The 17,091-nt window shown below is 42.9% G+C and overlaps 1 protein-coding gene across 2 annotated transcripts in view; it reads left to right on the forward strand.

Moving 5' to 3' along the window:
• bub1 (BUB1 mitotic checkpoint serine/threonine kinase) overlaps positions 1-17,091 on the forward strand; it is a 75,077-nt gene that overhangs the window by 38,307 nt on the left and 19,679 nt on the right. For both annotated transcript variants that reach the window (XM_078212302.1, XM_078212303.1), the window contains exons 11-14: positions 2,119-2,174; positions 6,791-6,910; positions 15,300-15,431; positions 16,966-17,062. In XM_078212302.1, coding sequence (XP_078068428.1) covers positions 2,119-2,174; positions 6,791-6,910; positions 15,300-15,431; positions 16,966-17,062 — 405 coding nt within the window. The remainder of the gene's footprint in view (positions 1-2,118; positions 2,175-6,790; positions 6,911-15,299; positions 15,432-16,965; positions 17,063-17,091) is intronic.

The following is a 17,091-nucleotide window of genomic DNA, read 5'->3' on the forward strand; positions in this document are numbered from 1 at the left end:
CTCTCAAGGCCCCAGCAATTTCCTCCCTTGCCTCTCTCAGTATTCTGGGGTATATCCCATCAGGTCCTGGGGACTTGTCCACCTTAATGTTTCTCAAGAATCCCAATACCTCTTCCTTTTTGATCCCAACATGACTCAAACGATCTACACATCCTTTCCCAGATTCATCATCCACCAAGTCCTTCTCTTTGGTGAATACCGACGCAAAGTACTCATTTAATACCTCACCCATTCCTCTGGCTCCACGCATAGATTCCCTCCCTCGTCCTTGAGTGGGCCAACCCCCTCCCTGGCTACCCTCTTGCTTTGTATAAAAAGCCTTGGGATTTTTCGTAATTCTGCTGGCCATTGCTTTTTCGTGATCCCTTTTAGCCCAATTTATTATCACCCCCCACCCACCCAATATATAGGAAGGATGTTCCCGATGGTGGGGTGTCCAGAACCAGGGGTCATAGTCTAAGGGTACAGGCCAAAACTTCTAGGACTGAGATGAAGAGAAATCTCTTCAGAGTGGTAAGCCTGTGGAATTCACTACCACAGAAAACAGTTGAGGCCAAAACTCCAAGTAGGAGTTCTTGAAACAAAGAGGTTTCAAGAATATGGAGGGAAGGTGGGGTCAAGCTATTGAGTTGGATGACCAGCCATGATGAATGGTGGAGTAGGCTCGAAGGGCCAAATGGCCTACTCCTTAGAAGATCTTAGAAACCCTACAGCACAGAAAGAGGCCATTCGGCCCATCGAGTCTGCACCAACCACAATCCCACCCAGGCCCTACCCCCATGTCCCTACATATTTACCCACTAATCCCTCTAACCTACGCATCCCAGGACACACTAAGGGCAATTTTAGCATGGCCAATCAACCTAACCTGCACATCTTTGGACTGTGGGAGGAAACCGGAGCACCCGGAGGAAACCCACGCAGACACGAGGAGAATGTGCAAACTCCACACAGACGGTGACACAAGCCGGGAATCGAACCCAGGTCCCTGGAGCTGTGAAGCAACAGTGCTAACCACTGTGCTACCGTGAGGTGTTTGGTTTGCTTTTCAGTCCATGGGGGGTTTTACTTGGAGCTGGTGTACTTGGTCACCGCCTTTGTCCCTTCCGACACGGCGTGCTTGGCCAGTTCCCCGGGCAGCAGCAGGCGCACGGCGGTCTGGATCTCCCGGGAGCTGATGGTGCTGCGCTTGTTGTAATGGGCCAGGCGGGAAGCCTCACCCGCGATGCGCTCGAAAATATCGTTCACGAACGAGTTCATGATGATCATGGCCTTGGAGGAGATGCCGGTGTCGGGGTGAACCTGCTTCATCACTTTGTAGATGTAGATGGAGTAACTCTCCTTCCTCGACTTCCTGCTATTTTAATGTTCAAAGTTTATTTATTAGCGTCACAAGTAGCCTTACATTAACACTGCAATGAAGTTACTGTGAAAATCCCCTCGTCGCCACACTCTGGCGCCTGTTTGGGTACACTGAGGAAGAATTTAGCATGGCCAATTCATCTAACCAGCACATCTTTTGGACTGCGGGAGGAAACCGGAGCACCTGGAGGAAACCTGTGCAGACAGTCACCCAAGCCGGGAAATGAGTCCCTGGGGCTGTGAGGCAGCAGTGCTAATCCTTCTATGTTTCTATTTCAGATGCCTGCTTTGCAAATATAACAAACATCATAGAACAATACAATCCAATGTACATATTTAAATTAGGATTTTACTAAAGACAACTTTAGACAGGGTCAGAATGGCAGATGTCCTTCCCTAAAAGCCATTTTGAATTAGATGGATTTTTACAACAATCTGGTAGTTTATTTGTCACCATCACTGATCCTAACTTTTTATTTTAATTTACTGAATTTTAATGCCCCAGCTGTCATGGTGGGGTTTAAACTTGCATCTGCAAGTCATTCATCCAGCTCTCTGAATTGCTAGTTCAGTAAAATAACCGCTGTATAAAATTATGTTACTCTGCAGTGTCTATGGATTTTCTAAAAATGTTCTAGAGTTTGTGCTTATAAATGTAATTTTAGTATTTCAGTCTGAAATTGGATGAAGTACCATTTTAAATAATACCTAGTTGCTGTGTATCTTGAGTGCAATAGAATATTTTAAATTTTTTAGGTTTATGAATAGAAGTGATAACAGTTCCAGGATCTCGCTGTCAAGACCAAGAGAAGGTAAATTTGGAGCATTAAGTGAAATAACTTAAGGTTTAGATTACATTTCAATATGATTACTGGAAGACATTTAAATTACTTAAGCTGTTCAAGTCACATTTGCAAAATAACAATTGAAAAGTAGTTGCAAACTCAAAAAAAGTCTAACATCTGTCAAATCTTATTTCCCTTTCCTAAACCCATGTTGACTCTACCTAATATTATTTTTAAAGTACCCATTACATTGGGGTCCCTTAATAATAGATTATCGCATCTTCTTAACTGGACTATATTCTGTTTCTCTCTCTCTCTCTTTCCCCCCACCACCACGCACCCTGAATAGTGGGGTTACATTCCAAAATTAGGGGATTCTGGATCCAAAACCAAAGCACCTGCTACTTCTGTAGCTGCCTCTTTTAAAACCCTAAGATGCAGACCATTGGGTTCAGGAGATTTCCAACACCTAATTTATATTCCTTTGTTCTAAGATCTGTCAGTGAATGTTAATCCTATTATTGCACTGGAATTTGACTGCTGACAAACTGTAAATGCAGTAAGAAGTCTCACAACACCAGGTTAAAGTCCAACAGGTTTATTTGGTAGCAAATACCATAAGCTTTCGGAGCGCTGCCCCTTCGTCAGATGGAGTGACAGATTTTCACTCCATCTGACGAAGGGGCAGCGCTCCGAAAGCTTATGGTATTTGCTACCAAATAAACCTGTTGGACTTTAACCTGGTGTTGTGAGACTTCTTACTGTGCTTACCCCAGTCCAACGCCGGCATCTCCACATCAAAACTGTAAATGCCCAGTCGTTTCTCCTGATTTATCCACTCGGCATCGCTTTCGCACAACCATTTCATGTGCAAATATTTGTCACTCCCACAGTAGAATTCCAGAACTAGGCAGGATTTGATTAATTAAACTGCTAACCAGTTTCCACATTGCTATGGTAACTCCATTGATAAATTAGGACACCTTGGGTCACACTCAATGGTCCATAAAATGGGAGTCTTGTGATGTAGTGCATAGCATCCCTGCCTTTGAGCCAGGAACTTAGGCCCTATCCCAGGACTGGATGGCCAAGAAAGGTGCGTTCATAATATGGCCAAACAGGTTAGTTACCACATACAAATAGCAGCTGGTAAGAGTGGGAGAGATTCCTGCTTTTCCATGTGATGGAAAGAAAGTTGGAGCCGCTACTCCTCCACTCCTCCACTATCCATAACTCCAGACTGCAACATGTATGAGAGAGTACACGTGGCCACAGAAACCTGGATTCCTTGAGTGATGTTTCACACCACCACCACTATCATGGGTCCAGAATTGCAGCAGCACAAGAATATATGGCTAAATCTGTGCAGCCCATCTCATCACTACTGTCCTAGAACAAAGAACAGTACAGCACAGGAAACAGGCTCTTCGGCCCTCTAAGCCTGTGCTGCTCCTTGGTCCAACTAGACCAATCGTTTGTATCCCGCCATTCCCAGGCTGCTCATGTGATTATCCAGGTAAGTCTTAAAAGATGTCTGCCTCCACCACCCTACTTGGCAGTGCATTCCAGGCCCCCACCACCCTCTGTGTAAAAACACATCCCTCTAATATCTGAGTTATACTTCGCCCCTCTCACCTTGAGCCCGTGACCCCTCATGATTGTCACTTCTGATCTGGGAAAAAGCTTCCCACCATTCACCCTATCTATCCCCTTCATAATCTTGTACACCTCTATTAGATCTCCCCTCATTCTCCGTCTTTCCAGGGAGAACAAGCCCAGTTTATCCAATCTCTCCTCATAGCTAAGACCCTCCATACCAGGCAACATCCTGGTAAACCTTCTCTGCACTCTCTCTAACGCCTCCACGTCCTTCTGGTAGTGCGGCGACCAGAACTGGACGCAGTACTCCAAATGTGGCCTAACCAGCGTTCTATACAGCTGCATCATCAGACTCCAGCTTTTATACTCTATACCCCGTCCTATAAAGGCAAGCATACCATATGCCTTCTCCACCTGTGTTGCCACCTTCAAGGATTTGTGGACTTGCACACCTAGGTCCCTCTGTGTTTCTATACTTTTGGTGACTCTGCCATTTATTGTATAACTCCTCCCTAAATTATTTCTTCCAAAATGCATCACTTCGCATTTATCCGGATTAAATTCCATCTGCCACCTCTCCGCCCAATTTTCCAGCCTATCTATATCCTGCTGTATTGCCCGACAATGCTCATCGCTATCCGCAAGTCCAGCCATCTTCGTGTCATCCGCAAACTTGCTGATAACACCAGTTACGCCTTCTTCCAAATCATTTATATATATATATATATATCACAAATAGCAGAGGTCCCAGTACAGAGCCCTGCGGAACACCACTGGTCACAGACCTCCAGCCAGAAAAAGACCCTTCGACCGCTACCCTCTGTCTCCTATGGCCAAGCCAGTTCTCCACCCATCTAGCCACTTCTCCTTGTATCCCATGAGCCTTAACCTTCTTGACCAACCTGCCATGTGGGACTTTGTCAAATGCCTTACTGAAATCCATATAGACGACATCCATGGCCCTTCCTTCATCAACCGTTTTTGTCACTTCCTCAAAAAACTCCACCAAATATGTAAGGCACGACCTCCCTCTTACAAAACCATGCTGTCTGTCACTAATGAGATTGTTCTGTTCCAAATGCACATACATCCTGTCTCTAAGAATCCTCTCCAACAACTTCCCTACCACGGACGTCAAGCTCACCGGCCTATAATTTCCCGGGTTATCCCTGCTACCCTTCGTAAACAACGGGACCACATTCGCTATTCTCCAATCCTCAGGGACCTCACCTGTGTCCAAAGAAGCGACAAAGATTTCCGTCAGAGGCCCAGCAATTTCATCTCTCGTCTCCCTGAGCAGTCGAGGATAGATGCCATGAGGCCCTGGGGCTTTGTCAGTTTTAATGTTCCCTAAAAAACCTAACACTTCCTCCCTTGTAATGGAGATTTTCTCTAACGGGTCAACACCTCCCTCCGAGACACACTCAGTTAACACGTCCCTCTCCTTCGTGAATACCGATGCAAAGTATTCATTTAGGATCTCCCCTATTCCCTTGGGTTCTAAGCATAATTCCCCTCCTTCGTCCCTGAGAGGTCCAATTTTCTCCCTGACAACTCTTTTGCTCCTAACGTATGAATAGAATGCCTTAGGTTTCTCCTTAATCCTGCCTGCCAAGAACATCTCGTGACCTCTTTTTGCCCTTCTAACTCCCCGTTTGAGTTCTTTCCTACTCTCTCTGTATTCCTCCAGAGCTCCATCTGTTTTCTGTTGCCTGGACTTAACATACGCCTCCCTTTTCATTTTAATCAGATCCTCAATTTCCCTGGTTATCCACGGCTCTCGAATCCTACCTTTCCTATCTTTCCTTTTTACAGGCACATGCCTATCCTGCAGCCTTATCAATTGTTCCTTAAAAGACTCCCACATGCCAGACGCAGACTTACCCTCGAACATCCTCTCCCAATCAACGCCCACCAATCCCTGCCTAATCCGGCTATAGTTAGCCGTCCCCCAATTTAGCACCTCAATTTAGTTCTCTCAGTTCTTGTTCTGGTTGCAACCTACCAGAAATGCTATTTGCATTCTAGACTGTTGGTTGTGCTCATTGCGGTTCATAGAAATCATAGAAACTCTACAGTGCAGAAGGAGGCCATTCGGCCCATCGAGTCTGCACCGACCACAATCCCACCCAGGCCCTACCCCCACACATTTTACCCGCTAATCCCTCCAACCTACACATCCCAGGACTCTAAGGGGCAATTTTTCAACCTGGCCAATCAACCTAACCCGCACATCTTTGGACTGTGGGAGGAAACCGGAGCACCCGGAGGAAACCCACGCAGACATGAGGAGAATGTGCAAACTCCACACAGACAGTGACCCGAGCCGGGAATCGAACCCGGGACCCTGGAGCTGTGAAGCAGCAGTGCTAACCACTGTGCTACCGGTTGTTCAGATAACCTACTTCCTTGGGTGTTTCTACAGTTTTTAGACGAAGGCACAGAAGCAGCTTCCTCAGGTGGAATTGTTTTAACAGGAGCGTTAACTCTTGTGAATGGGAAGGTCTGACTTACTAGTCTTCAGTTACATGTTAGATATATCCTTTCACTTCACCCGTCTTTATTGTACTGACAATGAGATAGCCTGTGTCAGAGCAGAAACTGTTACTGAAACATGATCCAGGCATTGTGCCAGTGGTGGCAATTTGCAGCACTCAGCAAGCAATTACCAGCAACAATAGAGCAGACTCCTTATTGACAGACAGAGAGTGTGTATTTTTGGCTAATTGAGCCTCTGTGTGGTTCTTGGTTATCCTCTGTCAATCTTGTTTTTGGCTCTGAAATGGTTATTACTTCCATGGTAACTGTCCAATTCTTGGCTCTCTAACTTGGTATTGCTTTTTCCTCTCGTATTCTTGGTTACTCTAAGTGTTTAGTGGTTCATTAGAAGGATGGTAGCTGCCTCAAAATCTATTGTTAAAAGTACAAAACCTCCTGATATTTACATTTTTGTTCTTTTTTTCTCTGTAATCTTAGGAATCATAAGCTAGGGAATGGAATCTTTTAAGTAATTAAGTGTTGGCTTTAAAATTCAACTCTGACAGGAAATGTTTCAGGATTAATTGGCAATAGATCCCACACTCCAAACTCTTCATTTGGCTTGGTTCAAGCTACTCCATCCAAAGTCCTACCTTCACCAACTGTTTATACCAAAGAAGCATTGGGTAAGAAATTTATTTCAGTTAGCGTTGATACAATTAGTAAATGAAAAATGTCAAATGTTTGAGTTGCAAATTTCTGTAATTAAAAATATATGTGCAACAACTGTCTTGCCTTGGACTTGTGATAAAGTTGGATATATCCCCCCACCTTTTTCACCTGCCCAGCTCCATCCCTTATTGTTATTTGATGGTCACGCTTTTAAGTCCATGTACTTAGCCCTGGAATTCCTTCATGAACTTCTCCGCCTCTGTTCCTTTTGATGCGCTCTTTAAAACTCGCTTTGAGTCACACACCCTAAATATCTTCTTTGGCTAGGTATCAAATTTTATTTGATTATTTTCCTGTGTAGCGTCTTTGCATCTTTTGCTAAAGATGTGGGTACGGTCGCATCTTGGTTATGTTGCTGGACAAGTAATCCGGAGGTCTGGATTAATGATCCAGAGACCCAAGTTCAAATTATACCACGGCAGTTGGGGAGTTCGATTAGTTAAATAAATCTAGAATCAAAAACTAGTATTGTTAGTGGTGACCGTGAAACTACTGGGTCTTCATAAACATGAATGCCCTTATTAGCTACCCTTTAGGGAAGAAAATCTGCTATTCATGGACAGTCTGACCTACATGTGACTCCAGATCCACAGTAATGTGATTTGACTTTTAACTGCCTTCTGAAATGGCAAGTCACCCAGTTGTATTAAACCTGATGAAGAAGTCTAATATTAATATAACTGGACATAACAAAAGGCACAGTCAACCCAGTTGACCCTGCAAAGTCCCCCTGCCAACAGCTTGGGTTTGTGCCAAAGTTGTCCCAGAGCCAAGTCAAAAAACCTCCTGACAAAGGAGTGATAATTGCACAGAGGAAGCTTTTCCATCGAGTCCACGCCAACACTTTGTAGAGCAATTCAGTCAGTCGCATTCGCTCTCTCCTTGTTGCCTACAGCCTTGCCCTCACCAGCATACCTGTTGCAAATGGATTTAACCATGAAAATATTAATATGATGAACCACCCAATGGTGTTTGTGAAACAGTATTTCCCATTGAGCACACCCTCCATTATTTGGTAAGACATTACTACTAAATGGGATGGGTTTAGATTAAATTTAGCAGCTCTGACCATCCAAGAGGTGTCTGGGCCATCGCCAGCAGTTGAATAATATTCTGGAGAAAATCTGTAACCTTCTTGCCCAGCATATCCCTCACTTCACTATATTATCATCAAGCCAGGGACCAAAGCTGGTGCAATAAAGAGTGTGGGAGAGCATGTCAAGAAAAGCACCATACATACCCTGAAAATGTGGCAGTAACCTAGTGAAGCTACAAGAGTGCTGGACAATGGAAGCAACATGCTATAGACAAAACTAAATGATCCCAAAACCAATGAATAGATCAAACACTGAAGTCCTATCACATTGAGATGTAATTGGTGGTGGACAATTGAACAAATAACAGGAGGAGGTTCTATGATCATTGCCATTCTGAATGATGGCGAAGCCCAGCACATGAACACAAACTTTAAGGCTAGAGTGTTTGCAATCATCTTTAGCTAGGTGTGCAGAGTAAATGATCCATTTCAGCTGACTTCTGAGGGTCCCAATAATGCAGATGCAAGTCTATGGACAATTCAGTTCAATTCATGTGATATTAAATGGTTGAGTGCACTGGACACAACAAAAGCTACATCATCTTGGTAGTAGTGCTGTAGACCTGCATTGCAGACTTAGCTGCAACTTTTGTCAGGTTGTTCTAGGAAAGCTACAACATTGGCAATTACTGGTCATAGTGAAAATTAGCAGATAATTCCCCTCCCCAAACGCAAGTTTAATCCAATGGTGTGCTGCCTCCTTAAACTGCTGCAGTCCATGTGTTGTAGGAACCCCCACATCACTGCAGAAGTTCCCCAGGTCTGAGATGATTGGGTCCGTTTCATCAATGACCTTCCCTCCATTGTAAGGTCAGAAGTGAGAATGTATGATTCGAAGAGTTCAGTTCCATTTGCAACTCCTCAGACAGTGAAGTGGTCCATGCCCACAAGCAGCAAGACCTGGACAAGATTCAGGCCTGGACTGATCAGTGGCAAGTAACATTTGTGCAAGAAAATGCCAGGCAATGACCACTTCCAATTAAAGATTCTAACTTTTGGCCCTTGACACTCAATGGGGTTACAATTGTTAACTCCCAATTCATCATCACCTTGGGCTTTGCTGTTGACGAGAAATCTAATTGAACCAGCCATACAAGTACTGTGGCTACAAGAGCAAGTCAAGCTGGGTATTCTATACCGGTAACTCACCTGCCAACTCCCAAAGGCCCATCTACCATTACACGGCACAAGTCAATAGTGTGATGGAATACTCCTTACTTGTCAGGATGAGTGCAGTTCCAACAACACTCAAACTCAACCCTATCTCGGACAATATTTCCTGTTTGGCACCCTATCCACTACCTTAAACATTCACTTCCTTCACCAACGGTGCACTATGGCAGCAGTGTGTACCATGTGGTAGCAAGGGACGGCACAGTGGTTAGCACTGCTGCCTCAAAGCACCAGGGACCAACGTTTGATTCCAGCCTTGGGTAACTGTCTTTGTGGAGTTTGCATGTTCTCCCTGTGTCTGTGTGGGTTTCCTCTGGTGCTCTGGTTTCCTCCCACAGTCCAAAGATGTGCAGGTTAGGTGGATTGGCCATGGTAAAGGCCTGGGTAATATGCACTTTTGGTGAGTCAGTGCAGACTCAATGGGCTGAATGGCCTGCTTCTGCACTGTAGTGATTCTGTGGTTCTATGTGAAGGATGCACTGCAGCAATTTGCCAAGTCTCCTGGGGTGACGTCTCCCAAATCTGTGACCTCTACTACATAGAGGAGCTAGGGCTACAGGTGCATTGGTACATCACCACCTGCAAGTTCACCTCCAAGTTGCACAGCATGCTGACCTAGAAATATGTCACCATTCCAATACTATTTCTGGGTCAAAATCCTGGAACTCCTTCTCTGACATCACTGTGAATCTACTGCAGCAGTTCAAGTTGGCAACTTGCCGCCATCACCTCCTCGAGGGTAATTTGGGATTGGCAAAAAAAATGTTGGCCTGGGTAGGGAAACCTATGAATGGTTTAAAAAATCATTGGAATCACATAAAGGCCAGACCAGGTAAAGATGCAGATTTCCTTCCCTAAACTGAACCAGATGGGTTTTTACAACAAGTAGTGATAGTTGTTATGGTTACCATTACCAATATTAACTTTATATTCCCGATTTATTAGCTGAAAATTTTCACCAATAGCCATGGTGGGATTTGAGTTCATGTCTACAGAGCATTACCTTGGGTCTCTGGATTACTGGTCCAGCATTAGATAATGTTGGTATTTCACAAATGGAAAGATTTGATCTCATCACTGCTTCCTCATTAATGGGTAAGTTGTAAATTGGAACATCAAGATCCATTGGCAATTTAAGATGTCTGAAAATTGATGGAAAAAGTCTTTTCAGACATTGTACGGTACTGCAGAGCTCTTTGACAAAAGACCCGAGCTGAGCTTCCAACCCCAATTTGTCTCTGTCAGCATCAAGTCTTTCTACCTCTACAACAGTACCCCACTTCCACCCCTGCCTCAGTTCATCTGCTACATAAGCATATTGGGGATTAGCATGGAGCAATTGGACCTCCTCGAAACTCTAATCTGTACCTTTCATTATTTCTTGACTCAACTGACCCATTGCTCTGCTGGCTTGCATCCTCTGTAAACCTGAGCTTACCCAAAACTTTTTCTGCTTGTATTCGAACACCCCCTGTGCTTGCTGACCTACATTGGCTCATGGTTGAATCGTTCTTAAGAGTTTTAAAATTTTTGTCATTATTTTTGGCTCTCTCCTGGCCTTGCTGCTCCCTGTCTCTGTAACCTCCTCCCTACAATCCTCTGAGATCTCTCCTCTCCTCAAAATCCTGCCCCTCATGCACCCCTGCTTTCCATTGCTCCACCATTGCCAGCTGTATCTTTAGCTGCCAAGGCTGTAGAATCTGGAATTCACTCTCTAAGCATCTTTTGTGTATCTGACTCAGGCTTTTGACCAAGCTTTTGGTGACCTGAACTAATATCTATTTGAGGTTTGATGTCATATTTTGTTTGATAATACTTCTGTGATGCACCTTGGGATATTCTACTTTGCTCAAAGCACTACACAAACATAAATTGTTATTTTTAGTGCACCTTTTGCATCCGTAAGACCATGAGAAATAGGAACATGAGCAGGCTGCTCAGCACCTTGCTTCTGCTCCGTCTTTCAATAGGATCATGGCTGATTCAACATTCCTCACGTCCACTTTCCAGCCCTTTCCCTGTAACCCTTGATTCCCTTACAGAGCAAAAATCTATATATCTCAGCCTTAAATATACACAAGGGCTCTACCCCCACAGCTCTCTGTGGCTTGGAGTTCCAAAGACTCAACCCTATGAGAGGAGAAATTCCTCCTCATCTCAGTCTTAAATTAGCACCCCTTTATTCTGAGACACTGGTCCAAGACTCTCCTATGAGGGGAAACATTCTCTCAGACTTTACCCTGTCAAGTCCCTTAAGGATCCTATATGTTTCAATGAGATCACCTCTCATTCTTCTAAATTTCAATGAGGAGAACCCCAACCCGTTTAACCTTTCCTCATAAGACAATCCCTCCGTACCGGGAATCTTCCCAGTGAACCTTCTCTGAACAGCCAGGATTTTGACCCTCCTTAAATGAGGGCACCAAAACTGCTCACAGTGCTCCAGATGTGATCTCACCAGTACCTTGTACAGTTGCAGCAAAACTTTCCAACTCTTATACTCCAACCCTCTTGAAATAAGGACCAACATTCCATTAGCCTTCCTGATTACCTGCCGCACCTGTGCACTAGCTTTCTGCGTTTTGTGCACAAGTACCCCCAAGTCCCTTTGTGTTGCAGCTTTCTGCAGTTTTTCTCCATTTAAATAATACTGTTCTTTTGTTCTCCCTTCCAAAATGAACAACTTCACGTTATATTCCATTTGCCAACTTTTTGCCCACTTACTTAACCTATCAATATCTCTTTGTAAACTGTTTGTATCCCTCTTGCAACTTGCCTTTCCACCTATTTTTGTGCTGTCTGCAAATTTGGCTATAGTACATTTGCTTCCTTCTTCCAAGTCTATTGTAAACAGTTGCGGTCCTAGGACTGATCTTTGTAGAACCCCACTGGTTACAGCTCGCCAACCTGAAAAAGCGACCCTTATCCCCCACTCGCTGTTTCCTGCCCATTAGCCACTGCTGCCACCCACATTGATGCGATTCTGAAATTGGTTACAAAAGCCTTGACAAAGCAGCAGGTAGCTAATTCCGTTCTGTTATTCATTTGCTATTTTCTTCATAATGATCATGTGAAATGTGGAACTTGGTGTGTGGCAATCAGGCATGGTGGCACAGTGGTTAGCACTGCTGTCTCACAGCGCCAGGGACCCGGGTTTGACTCCTGGCTTCAGTCACTGTGTGTGTGGAGTCTACACATTCTCCCATGTCTGTGTGGGTTTCCTCTGGGTGCTCCGGTTTCCTCCCACAGTCTGAAAGACGTGCTGGTTCTCCCTCAGTGTACCCAAACAGGCGCTGGAGTGTGGCGACTAGGGGATTTTCACAGTAACTTCATTGCAATGTTAATGTAAACCTACTTGTGACACTAATAAATAAACGTTAAGGAGTGCAATTACCAGAGAATATTATTGCCTGTTATTTCAATGTGCTGCATTGGTTTTTAAATTGTGAAATCTTGGCAGCAAAATATTTTTAAGTCATTAAATCTGTGAATATAAATACTTCTGCAACAAAAATTACATTTTTATCCAGGTTTTGATTTGAGAGCTCTACCTTTAAACTGCCAGTCACCATATTAGGACTTCAACAACTTGCCTAACTTACTTCCAAGACTGTTAGAAAGTTTAACAGTTACAAATATTCAAACTCAAATAATATAATGTGATTACTTCCATTTTTATATGACTGGTTTTCAAATTTGACTGTTTGGAAAGTCAAAATCCAACCAGTCACAACAACTTCTTCCTGTGGTATGAAAGTTAATTTCATGGTCAATATGAGACTTGTGTAAACAAATTTTGTAAATTACAGAGGGAGGTTGGAATCTCAAAGAAACAGCTAGACTGTTGGACATCTTGGTGAAATGATTAGGCTGTGTGAAAGAAGAAAGGGAAGTTATGCAGGGTTAGCTTAGTTCTCAGTGGTGCAAGCTTTTTATTCATTCCAACAGTTAGGTGGATGGATATCTGTTGTAAATAGCTAGCTGTTCATGTGCCTGTCTATTGTAAAATTGGATATTTTGAATTTTAAATTATTACTTTTGAAAATGATGAGAACTTATTAAGGCATAAAACAGATCCACTTGCTTAAAGCAGTTAGGAACAAGAAGAGGTCATTCAGCCCATCAAGCCTGTTCCGCCATTTAATGAGATCATGGCTGACTGTGGCCTAACTCCATATACCTGCCTTTGGACCATATTCCTTAATATCTTTGCTTAACAAAAAAAATCTATCTCAGATTTAAAATTAACAACTGATCTAGCATCAACTGCTGTTTATGGAAGAGAGTTCCAAACCTTTACCATCCTTAGAAGTGCTTCCTAACGTCTCTCCTGAATGGTTTGGCCCTAATTTTTAGTCTGTGCCTCTAGTTCCAGAATCTCCTGTCTTTTCCTGTTAGTATCTTGAAGACTTCGATCAGATCACCTCTTAACCTTCTAAATTCTCGAGAAAACAGGTCTAATTTGTATAATCTCTCCTCATAACCTAACCCCTGAAGTCCAGGTATCATTCTTGTAAACCTATGCTGCATTCTGTCCAAGGCCAATATATCCTTCCTAAGGTGTGGTGCCCAGATCTGCTCTCAGTGATTCCAAGTGGGGTCTAACTTCTGCATTCTTATATGCCAGTCCTCTAGTTAGAAAGGCCAGGATCCCATTAGGCTTCTTGATTATTTTCTGCACCTGCGCGTGGCATTTTAAAGATCTGTGCACCTGAACCCCGCAAGTCCCTTTGGACATCTACTGTATTTAACTTCATATCGTTTGGATCTATCCTTTTTTGGTCCAAAATGAATAAACTCACTTGCTTAGATTGAAATCCATCTGCCACAGTTTTTCCCATTCACCTAGTCTATCAATATCCCTTTATAATTTAAGCTATCATCTACACTGTCCACAGTGCTGCTTAACTTTGTGTCATCAGCAAATTCAGATATATGCCCGTTATCTAAGTCATAGAGTCATAAGAGGTTTACAGCATGGAAACAGGCCCTTCGGCCCAACTATTCCATGCCGCCCTTTTTTAAAATCCTAAACTAATCCCAATTGCCCGCATTTGGCCCATATCCCTCCATACCCATCTTACCCATGTAACTCTAAATGCTTTTTAAAAGACAAAATTGTACCCGCCTCTACTACTACCTGTGGCAGCTTGTTCTAGACACTCACCACCCTCTGCGTGAACAAATTGCCCCTCTGGACACTTTTGTATCTCTCCCCTCTCACCTTAAACCTATGCCCTCTAGTTTTAGACTCCCTACCTTTGGGAAAAGATATTGACTATCCAGTTGATCTGTGCCCCTCATTATTTTATAGACCTCTATAAGATCACCCCTCAGCCTTCTACACTCCAAAGAAAAAAGTCCCAGTCTATCCAGCCTCTCCTTATAACTCGAACCGTCAAGTCCGGGTAGCATCCTAGTAAATGTTTTTGTAGTTAGCCAGGTTTGTATTGTAACCACATTTTTTTTGGTATGTAGTCCAATGAGACCTCCCCTGAATTTGACAAGCTGATGTGATGATGAGATTTGCCTAAATTTTGTCACTGATCTCACCCAGTATCCTTGCGTATAATCCATCTAAAGTTGCTAATAAACAATGTGAACAGTTGAGGCCCCAACACAGATCCTCATGGGAAACCACTCGTCACATCCCCACAATCTGAGTACCTACCCTTTATCCCTACCTGCCACTAATTTGTCCTCAATCCCATGGGCTTCTACCTTTGTTAACAATCTCTTATGTAGGACTTTATCAAAGGCCTTCTGGAAATCCATTTAAATAACATCCATAGACATTGCTCTGTCCACTAGATGTAGATTACCAGATGTAGAATCTTAGCTTAGTTTCTTGAGTACATGACAATATGCTCACTCGATCTCAAAGTAAATATGCGCACTGGCAAAGGTTTGGCAAGTTGTGACTGATACTGAAGAAGCCAAAATAATTTGATTTAAGAAAGTCCCAAAAATGTAACCATCTATGAGATAAATCGTTTTATCATCTCTAGAATAAGTGTGTAGTACAGTCCAAGCTGCGTAAGCTGAAGGATAACGTTTCTATTTTCTTGTGGTAGATGCGATAATGGACATGTTTCAGGCACCAGTGATCCCTGAATTGCCTCAAGCGGATGAAAATGAGGGTGTGTTTGCAGAGGATCAAATGGAAGCACAAGATGCAGATTCCAAAACATTTTGTAAAAAGGATGGTAAGCCTATGAATTTATCTATATTGCATTAATCTGTGATTGCCCCAGCTGTTTGATGTTTTTTTTAAGGTTCTTTAGTTCTTTAGTACATTTGATCAAATTTCATTTATTTTCTGAACCATTTTCCCTACAGCCAGTTCTATTATTTTGACAGTTGCTGATCTTGGATGAATAAAAAAGATAAATTAGTTCATGGAATATGGGATTCGCTGGCTGGGCCAGCATTTATTGTCCATCACTAAATGCCCTTGAGAAGGTGGTGGTGATCCACCCCTGAACCGCCACAGTCTCATGTCTGTAGTTAGCCAGGTTTGTATTGTAACCATATTTGTTTGGTATGTAGTCCAGTGAGACTTCTCCTGAATTTGACAAGCTGATGTGCTGATGAGATTTACCTAAATTTTGTTACTAATCTCACCCAGTATCCTCAAGTATAATCCATCTTTCCTTGAGTATTTAATGCATTTCTAGTGCTAGGCATGGCTTGGAGCTCCAATCCAGTGCTGTCAAAATCTCTTGCTTGATTGTAGAATCTGTATTTATTAGATGCTTAATATGGTTTTAAATTTATCATTAGCCCTTACCCAATGTGTATCCTCTTTTTATTTTTTCATGAGGTGTGTGTGTCACTAGCAAGGCCAAGAATTGTTTCCCATCTCCAAGTGTCCTTAAGAAGGCGGTTCTTACCTTTGTAGTCTGCACGCCTACCCTTTAAAAATACCGCAAAGAAAACTGGCGACGAGGAGGTGGGAACCACACTGGCAGATTCCTTTTCTTCTGTTTCATTTTTTCACTTTCCCTAACATTTTGTTACAATAGAATTCTATTTTCTTCAGCTACTAAAATTGTTTTCCTACTAAAATCTTCAGGCTTTTAAATCCCAAGTTTTCTATTGCCTAATTACTACTCCCCAATTTCACAGATCATAGAAACCCTACAGTGCAGAAGAAGGCCATTTGGCCCATCGAGTCTGCACCGACAACAATCCCACGTAGGCCCTATCCCCATAACCCCACATATTTACCCCATTAATCTGGCTAAAACCTGCGCATCCTGGCGCACTAAGGGGCAATTTAACATGGCCAATGCACCTAATCCGCACATCTTTGGAGTACCTCCTCTTTTACCACCTCTTTTCTTTTACTCTATATAAGTTTGCTTGAGCTCTATGATAGTAGGTCTTGGCTGATGATAAAATAACTTTTCCAGAGTGGTTCCAATAGCTATAAAGCTATTGTTTTTTGAAATCAAGTAAGGACATGTTAGGTAGAAACCTGGTGAATGGAAAAGATCTCTGTTGATGCCCTCAAAATAATGTGGCTGAGAAGCACTTCGATCTGTAGCACTAAGCATTGGCATTGTACTGCAACACCCTATTTATCTTTTAATCTTAGAATATTTTACACTGTATTTCTTTATGGATAAGAATTCTCATGAGCAAATGGTAACATAGATCTTGGTGGGGAAGTGTTCTCTGACCAGTTTCACTTTAATAATGCCTCTTGATTATTTTACCTTCATTTTTCTCCTCAAGACAACCACCAATCCTTGGAAACTCGGGGTATGAACTTTGCTCCATGTTCCACTCTTCAGTTTTCTATCTTTGAAGATGATGCCGGTGGTGTAAATAGGTATATCAAACAAGTTTCTTGTAACTTTA

The sequence above is a fragment of the Mustelus asterias genome, chromosome 5 (genome assembly GCF_964213995.1).
Source record: "Mustelus asterias chromosome 5, sMusAst1.hap1.1, whole genome shotgun sequence".
Taxonomy (NCBI): Eukaryota; Metazoa; Chordata; class Chondrichthyes; order Carcharhiniformes; family Triakidae; genus Mustelus; species Mustelus asterias.